General features: G+C 52.5%; 5 protein-coding genes and 2 non-coding genes across 7 annotated transcripts, besides 2 other annotated features; 3 read left to right on the forward strand and 4 right to left on the reverse strand.

Annotated features, from left to right (window-relative positions):
- Positions 1-96: 96 nt before the first annotated feature.
- ACLA_081440 (WD40 repeat domain-containing protein) lies at positions 97-1939 on the forward strand (the record flags this gene model as incomplete). The annotated part of the gene is made up of 2 exons (XM_001267881.1): positions 97-216; positions 311-1939. 2 exons carry the CDS (start codon positions 97-99, stop codon positions 1937-1939), a joined length of 1749 nt encoding a protein of 582 aa, XP_001267882.1.
- A 246-nt stretch (positions 1940-2185) lies between these two features.
- Positions 2186-5536, reverse strand: ACLA_081450 (EF hand domain protein; the record flags this gene model as incomplete). Its single annotated transcript, XM_001267882.1, has 1 exon — positions 2186-5536. One exon carries the CDS (start codon positions 5534-5536, stop codon positions 2186-2188), a length of 3351 nt encoding a protein of 1116 aa, XP_001267883.1.
- Positions 5537-5914: 378 nt separating this feature from the next.
- Positions 5915-5941: a microsatellite.
- A 121-nt stretch (positions 5942-6062) lies between these two features.
- Positions 6063-7980, reverse strand: ACLA_081460 (putative MFS multidrug transporter; the record flags this gene model as incomplete). The annotated part of the gene is made up of 6 exons (XM_001267883.1): positions 6063-6406; positions 6463-7136; positions 7191-7224; positions 7277-7421; positions 7482-7739; positions 7801-7980. 6 exons carry the CDS (start codon positions 7978-7980, stop codon positions 6063-6065), a joined length of 1635 nt encoding a protein of 544 aa, XP_001267884.1.
- A 927-nt stretch (positions 7981-8907) lies between these two features.
- Positions 8908-10252, reverse strand: ACLA_081470 (methionine aminopeptidase MAP1; the record flags this gene model as incomplete). Its single annotated transcript, XM_001267884.1, has 3 exons — positions 8908-9573; positions 9633-10031; positions 10115-10252. The coding sequence occupies 3 exons, from the start codon at positions 10250-10252 to the stop codon at positions 8908-8910; spliced, it is 1203 nt and encodes a 400-aa protein (XP_001267885.1).
- Positions 10253-10728: 476 nt separating this feature from the next.
- Positions 10729-12499, forward strand: bna4 (kynurenine 3-monooxygenase; the record flags this gene model as incomplete). The annotated part of the gene is made up of 3 exons (XM_001267885.1): positions 10729-10852; positions 11029-11243; positions 11300-12499. The coding sequence occupies 3 exons, from the start codon at positions 10729-10731 to the stop codon at positions 12497-12499; spliced, it is 1539 nt and encodes a 512-aa protein (XP_001267886.1).
- A 444-nt stretch (positions 12500-12943) lies between these two features.
- Positions 12944-13029, forward strand: ACLA_081490. Its single transcript has one exon. It is a non-coding gene; the product is annotated as a tRNA-Pro (tRNA).
- Positions 13030-13543: 514 nt separating this feature from the next.
- Positions 13544-13629, reverse strand: ACLA_081500. Its single transcript has one exon. It is a non-coding gene; the product is annotated as a tRNA-Pro (tRNA).
- A 676-nt stretch (positions 13630-14305) lies between these two features.
- Positions 14306-14333: a microsatellite.
- Positions 14334-14751: the final 418 nt, after the last annotated feature.

The raw sequence follows: 14751 nt of genomic DNA on the forward strand, positions 1-14751 counted from the left end.
CATCAACACCCACCTACCATCCGCTAATTCGAAAACCGGCTATTTGAGACGGATAGTCTACGTTCTACATACCGCGAACGAGATATCATAGTCAACATGGCCTCATTATTAGGGGCCGGATACGATTCCAGCGACGATGACGCCACAGCGCCGCAGGTTCAGACCGCGACGACACCAGCGACCAAGATTGTCGCGGCGCCCGAAGTGAACACAGAGGTTTGGTCCCCTGAAAGCCTTAGCCTGCTCCCATTCCATGCCTATGCGCTCGCTTGCCCTCTCCGGTCGGCGATGATATCTAACAACCTTACAGGACCCAATCCACATGCAGATGATGCTGGCTAATACCTCGTCCAACGCCCTCACCTACAACGCAACATACGACGATCTTTCGCGGCCATCCCAAGGACCCGTGAACCCGTTCAAATCGACCGGATCGGCCGCCGGCCTGAAACGAAAGAACGTCCCCACCGGATACGCCGAAGAGGCCGCCATCAGTGAAGCGACGTTCGCCGCGCAGCACCGCACGTTCCAGAGCCTGGGGTACACGCGCAATCCCTCGGCCCCGGGCCAGTTCGTGGGCGATCTGGGGAGTGCGGCGCAGCACGGCGGCCGGGATGTGATCCAGATGAAGCCGTCCAAGGAGGTGTCGGCGGCCCTGCGCGCCAAGCGGCAGAAGAAGGGCGATCCCAGCATCGTGGAGGGTGACGGGGCGTATCTGGGCCCCTGGGCCAAGTACCGGGATGACGGCCATGTCTATGAGGAGGAGGCGGCGCTGGCGGATCAGGAGCTGGGCACCGATGAGGAATACGTGGAGGAAGAGGAGGAGGAGATTGCGCCTGCGCACATGCCGGCGATGAGCAAGGCGGCGACGGACTACCAGGACGACGCGTCGAAGGTGGAAACGACCGAGTTCCACGGGTCCGAGCAGTTCGACTACCTGGGCCGGACGTACATGCATGTGCCGCAGGATCTGGACGTGGACCTGCACAAGGAGATCGGCAGCGTCAAGAACTACGTGCCGAAGAAGCTCATCCACACGTGGAAGTCGCACACGAAGCCGATCACGTCGCTGCGCTTCTTCCCGCAGTCGGGCCATCTGCTGCTCAGCTCGGCGGCGGACGGCAAGGCCAAGATCTGGGACGTGTATCACTCGCGCGAGCTGCTGCGCACCTTCTCGGGCCACTCGAAAGCCATCACGGACACGGACTTCCACCCGTCGGGCAAGACCTTCCTCACGGCCTCCTTCGACCGCCAGATGAAGCTCTGGGACACCGAGTACGGCAAGTGCATCGGGCGCTTCTCGACGGGCAAGACGCCGCACGTGATCCGCTTCAACCCAGGCGCGGACCACTCGCACGAGTTCCTGGCCGGCATGTCGGACAAGAAGATCGTGCAGTTCGACACGCGCTCCGGCGAGCTGGTCCAGGAATACGACCACCACCTCGCCGCCATCAACACCATCACCTTCGTCGACGACAACCGCCGCTTCATCTCCACCTCCGACGACAAGTCGCTGCGCGCCTGGGAGTACGGCATCCCCGTGCCCATCAAGTTCATCGCCGAGCCGTACATGTTCGCCCTCACCCGCGCCGCGCCCCACCCCAACGGCAAATACGTCGCCTTCCAGTCCGGCGACAACCAGATCGTCGTCTACGGCGCCACCGACAAGTTCCGCCAGAACCGCAAGAAGAGCTTCCGCGGCCACAACAACGCCGGCTACGCCGTCGACCTCAAGATCTCGCCCGACGGCCAGTTCATCGCCTCCGGCGACAGCGGCGGCTATGTCTGCTTCTGGGACTGGAAGACCGGCAAGATGTACCACAAGATCATGGCCGGCGGCAAGGAGGGCGGCGCCACCACGTGTCTCGACTGGCATCCGCAGGAGACGAGCAAGGTGGTTACCGGTGGGTTGGAGGGTGTCATCAAGTACTGGGATTAGGCGTTCTCTAATGTAATCATTCAATCAACTTTATTGGATACGTGCGATGGTAGTGCATCTCCAAGGGTATCACAGAACAACTTCTGCTAGATCTATTTGCAACTAGATTAAGAACACCTATACCCGCCGTTACCGATCTAGTCCCCTATCCAACACCCGATAAATGTCTCATAAGTCTTCCAGAGTTACCAGCAGTTCCCATCCCTATTATACATAGATACAAGCCGAGCACCAATGCAAAGCGCATCAAAAACTAGCCATTTCAATCCAGCTAGCAATAAACGCCAATCGCCGGCCACGATCCGCAGCCATCCGGCGCGAGAACTCTTCGAAGCTGAGCTTAGCTCCGTTCCCGCCGCGCTCTTTCGCTTCCCGCTCGATCTGGTTCAGATACGCCCAGCGCGAGAGCGTCAGCGTGGACGGCGGGAGGGTGGGGCCGTGGCGTCGCGGGAGGGATGCGGCGGAGGAAGACGCAGCCTGTGGGAGAGGCTGGATGGGAGACGGGGGCATTTTGGGCGCGGTGGCTTCCGCGTCTGGGGAGGAGGCTGCGACTGAGGAGGGGGCGGGGAATGAGGTATGGCCGTTGGGCTGGAGGCGGAGTCCGGCTGGGAGGGTTTGCTGCTGCTGTTGGAAGTCAGATTGCGAGTGAACAGACATGGGGACGAAGAGAGATTCGTCCAGTTCAGAAGACGAGAGACCGCGTACTTCAAGGGGAGTTTCTTCATTTGGGCGATGCTGCGGCAGTGTGGGATCGTGGTCTGGGGTTTCGGCCGGTGAGCTGGCTTCCCCCGTGATTTGGAGCTCCGGCGTCATGGGCCTCGATGGCTCATCTATCTCTTGGAGATCGAGAGACTCTTCCTGCACTGAAACAGAGGCGACTGATTCAGCGTCTTCCTCCGGATCAGCAAGATGGTCAGGTCGCACATCGTCGTCCAAACTCCTCAAGACAGGGGACGGAGACAAAACAGGACCAGGCTGTACTGATTCCGCCTGTGAACTTCTCAGAGAGTATCCAGATCGGTCCAGTAGCTCTTGAAGTGATTCATCTGTCAATGACCGCGACTCCTGTCCACCCTCATGAGCAGACTGCTTCTTGGGATCCATCATTTCTGCAAGCTCAATCTCGCGAGCCCAGATCTTGCGCTCGGTGCGGGTTCGATACGCTTCCATGAGCAAGTCCTCCTTCGGCTTGAACAGGATATCGAGAAGCTCATTGAACCCCTGCTGCGTGACCTGATATAGAATTTCTTTGCCCACGTCCCTCTCGACCTCGGGGATCTCGAAACCACCCCAGCGCTCGCCCACGGGGATACTACGGGATGAGGTGGAAGGGTTGGACCGTACATCATAGTCCTCGGTAAGATCATCCTCGAATCGAACCTTAGATGACGATCGAGAGCGGGGAGATGGGGGGTGAGAATCGAGCACCGAAGGCCCACCGAGAGCACCGTCCTCATCAGACAAATCATCGACATCCGGATCACTCTCGTAATCTTCGGGGGTAGTCGCACCATCCTCTACATCTGTGTAGAATGCCCTGCGCCTCCATCGCTCATCAATTCCTTGCCTGCGTGCCTCTCGCTCACGTCTTCGCCAATCGCTCCCCATTCTCGAGTAGGCTACTTGACTGACACGAGCTCTATCAACGGGATCGGTGACCTCTTCAAACGGAACTGCAGCGCCAAGGGCATTGACGACATCTTCTGGGAGAACATGTTCTGCAGCAGGCCAAGAGTTTGATACAATCGAAGAGCTAGACGCGTCTTCGTCGGAGCTCGCATCATCTTCATCCTCGCCATGACCGGTGCCATTGAAATCTATATCACGCGGCCCTTGGTGCCTGGTCGGGTCACTGGACATCGGTGTGCCAGTTTCGCGGAGAAAGTGGCTTCGGGCAGCCGCATCAGCGACAACGGCATGTCGATCACCTGTGTCGGCCCCATCTTGGCGCAGCACGCCCTCGTTATCAGCGATGACCATATCTCCTTCTGCATTCAACCGCTTTCCTTCGCCGGATCTGGATGGTTCACCTGCCGGAATACTGCCAGGGAATGCTGAGCTGATAGGCTGGCTCCCAAGGACAACGTCACGCGCGCCTCCTTCAAGAAAGTCGTCTTCCATCCCAGCGACCATGTCTCTGGTCAGCTCTCGGCTGAGAGCGTAGTAGGCGCGGAAGATCCGCAAGAAATCTTTGCGCTCCACATAGCCATCTCCATCAATGTCATAGCCACGGAAAACGCGCCGCAGTCTTTCATCGTTGCTCTTGTTGTTCAGGCTTGCAAGGCCCTTGAGGAACTCCTCGAACCCAATCAATCCATCATTGTTTGTATCGTAGAATGAGAACATACGGTCGTAGATGAGACATGGCGGTGGAGGACGGACAGAGGTGCTAGGCACAAAGCACCGATCAAAGGTCTTGCGATCGATAGCCATGTACAACTTGTTCGGATCGTCCGCCCACTCATAGCTGGCTAGACACCGGAACTGATCCCAGAGAGCATCCAATTCCGTGTTCTCAAAGCCGGTCTCCTTCATCAAGCGCTTAGCGAATGACCGTGGCAAGCTCCTAGGCAGCATAGCCGGCTTCCCGGGATACCATATCGGTTGTGACTGCCGGGGATTCCCAAGGAAGGGAGCCGGAATGCGGACCTTGTAGAACAAATGGGTCTTGATATGCACCTGCATCGCTTCACACGTCTCACAAAGATCGTAATCAATGCAGTTTGCACACCGGTACCGGATCCCTTGGATAGGCATAGCACCGCAGCTATTGCACGTCACTCCGCGATGAATATAGCCGTCTCGTCTCGCCTGATCCTCGGCAATATGATAGAGAAGATTGAGCAGATTCTGCCCCTCTTGCGCAGAAGACGTTTCATTGTTCCCTTCCCGCCACGAGAAAACGCTTTGGTCATCGACCACCGTCTCACCCCCATCCATATTCTGCGGGGGTGTCGATTCCTCGGGAAACGTAGAAGTAGACAGCGTAACCCGCTCCCCGTTCTGACGCCTCCGCCGCAAGTCTTCACCGTAGTTGATATCCTCATTAAACCGAGCCAAAGCCCGTTCAATCCCGACCCGCGATATCCCCCGCCGCTGCAGCTGCTCCATGAGATAATTCCTCTCTGCACTGCCCTCTTCGACCGTATGCGTGGGCGGGAAATCGAGCGCAAGAAATGACTCCAGAAACGTCTCCTCCATCATCTCGCGCATTCGCTCCGCGTGGGCCTGCGGAACGCCGACCTCTTCCATCAACTGGTCACGGGTGGCCAGGAGCGACGGAAGCAAGCCGCTCTCCACGCGCCGCCCGTCTTCCGTCTCGATGCGGAAGGTCCCGTATACTCCATTCTGACGCTCTAGTTGTTCCAGGTGAGCGATTGCTCGGTATGAGGGGGTGCCAAAGACATCGCTTTCATCGGGGTCGTTTCGTCTCCGGCGGACGGCTCGTCGACGGCGCAGGGGTGTTTGGGGCGCTGACGGAAACAGGACATTATTGTGGATATATACAATAGCGTATGCTGCAGCAACACCGGTGAGCAAGTACAGAGCAGGACGATATCGTGTCAACGACACTGGTCGCGATTGTGATGCCGGCATGCCGGAGGGAATTAGCTTGCAACGACTGCAACAACTATGGAAATGAGCTCATTATCATCACATCTGTCAGATGAGAAGAAAAGGAAAACCGGAAAATTAAGATCGGAACAAAAGAAGAATGCTTGCAGTGCTAATGGTTGGATGTCTGGTCAAAGAGACGCTGCGAGCTGTTGTGGTCCGGGAAAATGCAACGGTTTAAAGCGGTGGCTGCCACAGCCGCCTGAGGAAATATCATCGTCAGTCCCAATCCAAACTACGATAATGACAAATGCATCTATCTCATCAGTAGACCTATATAAAATACTAATCCTGTATACTAGTCAATAAGTGAATTTGTATCTCCCCTATCTTTATTACACAGGTCTTTCCCCTGTAAAGATAGTTTCTATATAATAGTTTCTATATATCATGTCACGCCTTGGCTCTAGATATGTTCAATCTTAACATTGCCATCATGTTCAAAAGCAATAGTCAACTTTTGATTCCATATGGCTATATATATCGTGCAATTCTTTTCATCATTTTCTTACCCACTTAACCTGCGCTCACGGATGAAGAAACTGCTCACAAGGGAGAAGAAGACTACGCCAACCATAAAGGCGAAGCCCTTGTTGGTTGCCGCTCCATAGCAGCCTCGGACGATCTTTCCGACTGCCGGATCAAGTGTCTTGATGTAGTCCAGACTCTGTCGCACCCCTTCAACGATGCGGTCAATATCCCTGCTATCATGCAGGGCGGAGATGAGCCGGGTACGGAGAACCTGCTGGACCACAGTCGAGGACAGCGAGACACCGATGACAGAGCCCAACGAGCGGAAGAGGTATGAACAGGCAGTAACAACAGCCTGGTCCTCGGGAGTCGCGTTTGAGACTAAATGGTCAAGTCAGCAGACTTTCGCGTATGGAACGCGGATTGGAGACACTTACTCAGGGCAATCAAGGTCGTCGTCACACCAATACCATTTCCAAATGCGCAACACACCATACCAAGAATTAGAGGGACAAGTCTCTCTGTCAGTCCGCCCGAGAAAAAGTAAATGATGGTAAGGCCCACAGTCAGGAGGCCGTATGCGATAATCGTAAGCCAGTAGTACTTTCCTGTCCACTTCATAACGTAGCCAGCGAAGAGAGATCCAGTGACACCAGCCAATATACTTGGGAGAAGGCGCAGACCAGAAACCGTAGCGGACACGCCATCCACAGCCTGGAAATACAGGGGTATGAAGAAGAGTCCTGATATCCAACCTCCGAAGCTGAAAAAGTTACAGCAATAGCTGGCAAAAAAGGTCCGGTTGAAGATGATATGGCCAGGGGCAAATGGCTCGGCGGCGAAGTAGACTTCAATCACCACGAAGAGTACCAAAAGGACAATCGAGGCAGACAGAGAAGCGATGGTCAACGGTATCGTCCAGGAGACATTGCTGCCTCGGTCAAGGCCCAGCAGGAGACCAACCACAGCCCCAACAAGAACAAGAGCTCCGGGGAAATCGATACGGCGCAGCTTGGTCTTCCAGTGGCTGTCTTCTTCAGCAGGCAAGTCCAACATAATTGAGACGGCTAGGAATGCAAGGATACAGAGTGGAACTTGAGCGAGGAAGGCCCTAGAATTCGAATCAGTGATATGAATCGCAGAATAGGTTTCTCAATCGACATACCATCGCCAACCAATGTAATCTGCTAGTATGCCACCTGATGAGGAAATCAGCCAACGGTCTGAGATCAAATCAAAAGAATTTTTTACCTAGAGGAGCTCCCGTTCCCGAGCCGGTGGCATAGATGATATTGATGACGCCTTGCCACACTCCCCGATCCCGAAGAGGAACGATATCACTCATCAGGATGCTGACAACAGTGGTCATACCGCCGCCTCCGATACCTTGGAAAACCTTGAAGCTCATGAGCATCCATTTAGATTCATACCAGGAAAAGGGGATTTGTCCACATACACGAGCGGCGATCAATTCATGAATATTCCGTGCCAGACCGCAGAACAAACATCCGAGTCCGAAAATAACATATGCGAACAAGAGACAGGTTCTCCTGCCAAATATGTCGGACAGTTTTCCGTACAATGGCTGAAAGCTTGCCAGCGTGATGAAATACGAAGTGGCCACCCAGCTGGTCAAATTGAGAGCTTTCAGGTCCGATCCGATCTGACCGTAACTAGCCATGATGATGGTTTGGTCAGCTGCGGAAAGGAAAACCTATTTCCCTGATATTAGCAGACGTTCGAAAGAGCCATTTTCGTCTCATTGAATAATATACCCCAATAGAGACGGCAGGGACAATGTATCGAAGGTTATATCTCGGTCCTAAGTCATCCTTGTATGAATCCGCCTCGGGATCTCGGAGGACATTGTTGGAGATTGCACCAGTAATAGGAGCATTGCCGGTCTGCGGTCCCAACAGAGGGGAAGTCTCTGTCGGAGCTATCTCGGAAGACATCTCTGGACGACCAGTGTGTCTAGGTAACGGCAATCGGCGCGCAATTGGAATAAATCAAGTCGAAGGATTCCTCGCTGGATGCGAAGAGAGTAAGAAGTTCCCAAAACTGAACAATAAGTCACGTGCTGATAAGCGGCCCCACTGCGTCCTTATTACAAACTCAGGCAGGAACAAATACTCTCCATCCCATTGGCTGATCGGCTTAATCGGTCAACTTCCCATCTCCAACCACCCGGGCCTACTTACCCACCTTCCTGGTTAGGCTAGATTTCTCCTCATTGATCATCAACTCCAAATTGGTACTCTGAAGAGTCAACAGCTCAACAGCCTAACATTCCACATTATTCAGGGACTACACTTTTATGATCATGCCTAGCATACAGGAGTTCCTTTCGAAATCGCAGACTAGACGCGAAAAGCAATGCAGGAGCACCCGATTCTCCAAATAGCTTCATAAGAGTCAGACTACCAATGACACCTTTATTGCAAGCAATCACGCCTTGGAAATTGAAAGACTTGTGAGTCACAATCTCACTTATCGGCATTGCAGCATCTCAACATGAATCCTGGGTCACTATAGCTCGTTCTTGCATGTTACCTAGAAGAACACATACGAGAGGATGTGACGTGTCAGATTCGGCTGTAGCCGCAGCCGATCAAAGCTTGAAAGTGCTGCCAATGACAGTAAATCACGAACTAAGAAACCCAGAAAACATGCCGAGCCGCGCGTCAGGTGCGGATATAGGTGGTACAAGTAGTTAGAGATAAGCAGTACAATGTTGCACTTCAGATGCCGAACTAGGGATTCAGAAGATTCTCGTGTTCGGACACCTCGTCACTACGACCTACAAAGCAGGGAAGAAGCCTTGAATGACATGTCTTGAGGTCGTGGTACTGTCAGTCATGCTAGAATACAGATGTTCTGCATCAGTTTTCACTTGGCTTAGCTTCCTCAGCGACCGGCATGGGAATGGGGCCCCCAGGTGAATCGGGCAGACGAGCAGTCAGAACCTCCACGCCGTCTTCCGTGACGAGCAATGTGTGCTCAAACTGTGCAGACAAAGCACCATCCGCCGTGGTGCTGGTCCAGTCGTCAGGCCAAGTCCGATCACGGTGAGTGCCAAGGTTGATCATAGGCTCGATGGTGAAGCACATGCCAGGCTTCGCCGTTCCGACAGCCTTGTTCTTGGCGTAGTGAGGAACATTGGGTGCACAGTGGAACAGCTGGTTGATACCATGTCCACAATAGCTCTTAACCGTACTACAACCCCGGCTCTTGGCATAGTTGTCAATCACATTGCCGGGTTCTCTGAAAAGCATTCCTGGCTTGACTAGCGCAATTGATTTCTCAAGACATTCTCGAGAGGTTTCTACAACCCGAACCGCGTCGGGGTTCGCGCGTGCCTTGTCGCCGACGTAGTAAGTTTCGTTAAGATCGCCGTGGAACCCGTTGTGATACAATGTAACGTCGATGTTGACGATGTCGCCATCCTCGAGAGGCCGCTGGTCGGGGATTCCGTGGCAGATGGTCTCATTGATTGACGTGCATACGGATTTGGGGAAATGCATGTAGTTCAACGGCGATGGGTAGGACTATCGATCACTTAGCAACACATTGTCTGTAATCGAAGATCAGCAATGGGGATACTCACATTGCGCTCAATGCATGCTTTATGCACAACCTCGTCGATGTGATCAGTGGTAACGCCAGGACGAACTTCGCGAGCAGCGATATCCAGCACCTCACGCGCCAAGCGGCAGACTTTTCGCATGCCTTCTTGCTCTTCCTTATTCAGGATGGTGATGTTGTGGCGGCCGACGAACTTCTGCTCTGATCGAGGGATACCATCCTTGGCGTAGTCGGGATGAGGAATGGATTTGGGGATCGTTCGCATAGGAGACAGAGGATAGACAGGTCGGAGGGGTCCCGTAAACTGGAACGAAGGGAAAGGGTTGAAATGTCCCGTGGCTGGATCTGGTTCAGAAACTACCTTTGGAGGGAAGAGGTTGGACAGGATATTACTCTTCTTATGGATGGTCTTGTGCTCACTCTGATCGCGCAAAGTCAGTATATAACGGCTATCAAGAATAGATCAACACAAGTAGACCGGGACGGTCACGCAAGGTAGCGTACCCAACTCCGCTTGAAACAATCCTGCGAGCAGAAGAAGCTATCAGTGCCCATCTTGAGGCATGTCGGGCACTGCAAAGTTCCGGCATTGTTTTCGCAGTCCACCCCCATACATTTCCGAGCCGCAACTTCGGCTGCCATATTGACAGAATGAAGAGATAAACCAAAGAAAAGAATGACAAATGTATATACGAGGCGAAGAGAGGATGTAGTAGATTGGGTATCTTATTATCTTATCCCAAAAAGGTGGGAGCCTTCGCAGAACCGCCGCAGCAAAAATTACCGTAAGATATGGATGACGCTAACCATATATAGTCTAGGCCAAAAAGGATTGAGACCTAGCCGAGAGTAGGCTAGCGTGAGTGCATGACAGGGACGCCAAAAAAATATGAAAACGCCAAGCCTCGTTTAATCGCGGCAGCCAGAAGTTAATTTCCGAATCGGGTTAAGTATCCCCGCGGATTTCCGACATCGCATATCGTCCCTCACGTGCGGGATCATGACACACCGGACGAGTCCAGCAGGAGTAGTGGCAGAATCTGACAGAGACGTTCTCTTCTTGAGGAAAGTCGAGTGATTTCTCACTGTTTGTGGCCTTCTGTCAAACTCCATTCATCATGGCGGACACTGTACGGAAGCCACAGAAGGTGGTCATCGTGGGAGCTGGTCCGGTGGGGTCACTGGCGGCTCTATATGCTGCAGCTAGAGGGGATGAGGTAGAGGTGTATGAATTACGTGGAGGTAGGTCCAATCTGTTCTAAACTGGCTGTCTCCATGAGAGTTGTTGTTTAAAACTCTTATGTCTGACTTGAAGTGTTGTACGACATCACTATATGCATCCCTTGCATGCCTAGCCTAGCCTAGCCAGATGCCATACTCGAACATGTCACATTTTTCAGCCAACTAATGGGATGCAGATCTTCGTGACCCATCGACGATTCCACTCAATTTCACCAAATCCATCAATCTTGCCCTATCGGAGCGTGGCATCAATGCCATGAAGCACTCTAATCGGGAGGAGCTGACCAAGAATGTCCTCCGCGATACAATTCCAATGTATGGACGGATGATCCATGGTAAGGACCGTGGCCAGCTGTGGGAAGCTGCACAAGCATACGATGTTCATGGTCGGGTCAGTAATTCGGATATCTGTATCATGCAAGTGATGACTAACACTATCTTACACAGGCCATCAACGCTGTTGACAGAAGTACTTTGAACAATGCACTTCTCGACGAATTGGAGCACACACCCAATGTGAAGTTGTTCTTCAACCACAAACTCACGGGAGCCGACTTCCGGGCAAACAAAGCTTGGTTTGAGCGCCGCGTGCCAGGCGAGGCTCCTCTTCCTAACTCCGCCAACCGTGTGCCAGAAATCGAAGTGGACTTTGACTTTATGCTCGGTGCGGATGGCGCTCATTCTGCAGTACGCTACCACATGATGAAATTCGCCCGAGTCGATTATCAGCAAGAGTACATCGACACACTGTGGTGTGAGTTCCGCATTGCGCCAACTGAGAATGGCGAGTTCCGCATCTCACCCAACCACCTCCATATCTGGCCTGGAAGGGAATTCATGTTCATCGCCCTCCCATCAGCAGACAAGTCTTTCACATGTACATTGTTCGCCCCTGCAGTTCACTACACATACCTGGCAAGCTCGCCACAGAAGCTGCTTGATTTCTTCGATGTCCACTTCCCGGGCGTTTCCCCAGAACTCATACCCCCAGCCGATCTGCAAGAGCAATTCGCAACAAACCCCCATCTCCCTCTGATCAGCTTGAAGTGCAAGCCCCATCATTTTGGTTCCAGTGTCGCCATCGTCGGCGACGCAGCCCACGCTGTTCTGCCGTTCTATGGCCAGGGCCTCAACGCTGGACTCGAGGACATCCGAGTCTTGTTCGAAGTTCTTGACAAGCACAGCGTCTACGACTTGGATGCAAGCCATGAAGCTCGCCGAGAAGCGCGCGAAAAGGCTTTCCAAGCATATACGGACCAGCGTTGCGCAGACACGCACGCCATCAACGACCTCTCCAAGGAAAACTACGTGGAGATGCGATGGGGCGTCAAAACTCCTCTATACAAACTGCGCAAGTCCATTGAAGAGATCCTCGACCGGTACGTCCCCAGCCTCGGCTGGCAGACGCAGTATTCTCGCGTCAGCTTCAGCAACCAGCGGTACTCAGATGTCATCAAGTTAGCCCGCAGACAGGGAACGGTCCTTGGTCTGGGATTGGGATCCACGTTTATCACGGCTGTGGGAGTGGCTGGCTATATGATGTGGAAGAATCCCAAGCAGTATTCGCCGCTTTGCTTTATGCGTTACTGCCTGCGCCACGTAAGCCATATTTGGGTGAAGTTCTTCCGAAACACCGCTTACGCTTGATCTTCTGATGTCACATATCTCAGCCTTCATTCTTCCTGTTCGTTCTTGGAGCAGATATGCTTTGTACAGCGTTTTACAATATGAGCATGTATATATGACGCGGTTAGGATAGCATATGAGTTTCAATTTTAGTGGCAATCCTGCTGTGCTAAGCCGAACCGAGAGATGCACTGGAAGTAAAGGCTACTCGCCTCCTTTGCTGCTCGTCTTGTAAAACAGCTGGCCCGTTTTTCTGGACGAGGGATCTGAGCGAGCCGATCAGTGGGTATTGACCGGTCAAGATTTGCCTGAAGCGCAATCGATGCTGTTTCTGATGCAAGTCCTGTGGGACAAGGACGACAATTGTAAACTGGAGGAGAGGGTACAGAGAGGCGGAGACTACCATGTCTGAGTTATTAGGAATTGACTCGACATGGCTAGTTAATTTGCCACTGTCACAAACTCGCCCGAATGGTCTAGTGGTATGATTCTTGCTTTGGGTTCCCATCCTGAATTGCAAGAGGCCCCGTGTTCGATCCACGGTTCGGGCCCATCTTTTTGCTTTTTTGTCATTCCTTTTTCTTAAGCCCAATTCTATCGTTGCGATATGTTGGCCACAATCTTTGTTTGAACTTTGATCAGCATCCTTCTTTTTTGAATGAGCTTAACCTGGCTATCCCCAAGAACCAGATACATCATTAGTACAAACATGCTGTGCGTGCACATATTTTGATTGCCCCGAGCGTCTAGCAATTGAGCCTACAGTATGATGAAGGGCCAACGAAGGAACTATATACTTCACAGCGATAATGGACTGATTGATATCCGCCCTTTATCGAGGTAATATGTGGTAGATAGCAATCGACACCTCGAGTTTGACCAGCCACTCAACTTAACGAGGCTTTTTCGCCTGGTCCGCACCACTTTTGACATAGTGGTACAAGGCCAAGGCTCTCTCTCTTGTATGAACTAACAAAAAAAAAATCTCAATCCACAAGAAAATCATACAGAGATTGGGGAAAAGCCTGTATATCACAAAGATATGAAACCGGGAAAAAAGAGATGGGCCCGAACCGTGGATCGAACACGGGGCCTCTTGCAATTCAGGATGGGAACCCAAAGCAAGAATCATACCACTAGACCATTCGGGCGGCTTGGTGGGTCTTTTCTCGTGTAATCAACTTTTGACAGACTCCTCAAAAGTTCTTATCAGAACTACTTCATCATTCAAGAGGATGGTATTAGCTGTTCCATTTCCGTCCCTATTCTTTGTCCAATACGATAATGTCATTAAGTAGGCCTGTAAGACCCTGCCTGATATTGCGCAACGGAATGTATCCGGCAAATGGTACTCAACATGCCAAACGACTGTCAAATGTGACTGACTGAGACATTCCATGCCCAGCAAGCAGCAAGCATAGGTATCACCCGTACTTGTCATGAGTTACCAAAACATTTGCAGCATTGATACCCAGCACGACCTAGGTACCTACTTTCGACACACCGGCTCTCATGACGCGGCTCGGCAGCCCGGCTCCCAAAGTCCCCAAAGCCGACTACCCTTCAACGCGGCAGCATTTACAGCCTCCGTATTGCGGAGGAGTACGCGTCCCGTCAGACCTTTGGGGGGAAGCCCGACACTTGTGCCGTGCCATCAGGCCAGGACGAGAAGGGATGCGATAGACAAGGACCTACCTCCCGCATCCGACATCTGTTGAGCGAGTATAACAGCACCAGATGAAACATACCTTCCCATGATCATCAGTGCTCTCGACACTCTTCCTACTGCGCTTATCAACGACGCTCGCCTGCAATAGCCCACCTCAGACACTGACCAGCACACTGACCAGCACACTTCCCAAAGCGCCCCTCAAGGGTCACTGCCGAAACCCACCGCACCCGGCTTACTACCCCAGACGCCTCCCTCAAGCAAAAAGGAATGAGAATGGCTAATGTCACTGCAATTGTACCTGGCCCCAGCACACCAGCTAACAGCAAACCACCATTTGTACCAGACGGCACAATCCGATACGTAGGCGGAGTGATAGGCTGCGGCTTCGGCTTGGACAGAATCTCTAGCTCAGAGGACGTCTCCGAGCCTAGTATTGAGGTTAGCTGACAGTATCAACCAGCGGTGTACGATTTTGGGGTCAATGAGATGCCCCGGGGTCAGTGATTTCGATATATTCAACAAACTATATATGCAGCGCGCTGTATGAATGAAGTAAAGACCATTTCCCATCAAGAACTCATTTATATTGCATGGTATTTTG

This window comes from Aspergillus clavatus, genomic scaffold, assembly GCF_000002715.2.
Source record: "Aspergillus clavatus NRRL 1 1099423829806 genomic scaffold, whole genome shotgun sequence".
Classification (NCBI taxonomy): Eukaryota; Fungi; Ascomycota; class Eurotiomycetes; order Eurotiales; family Aspergillaceae; genus Aspergillus; species Aspergillus clavatus.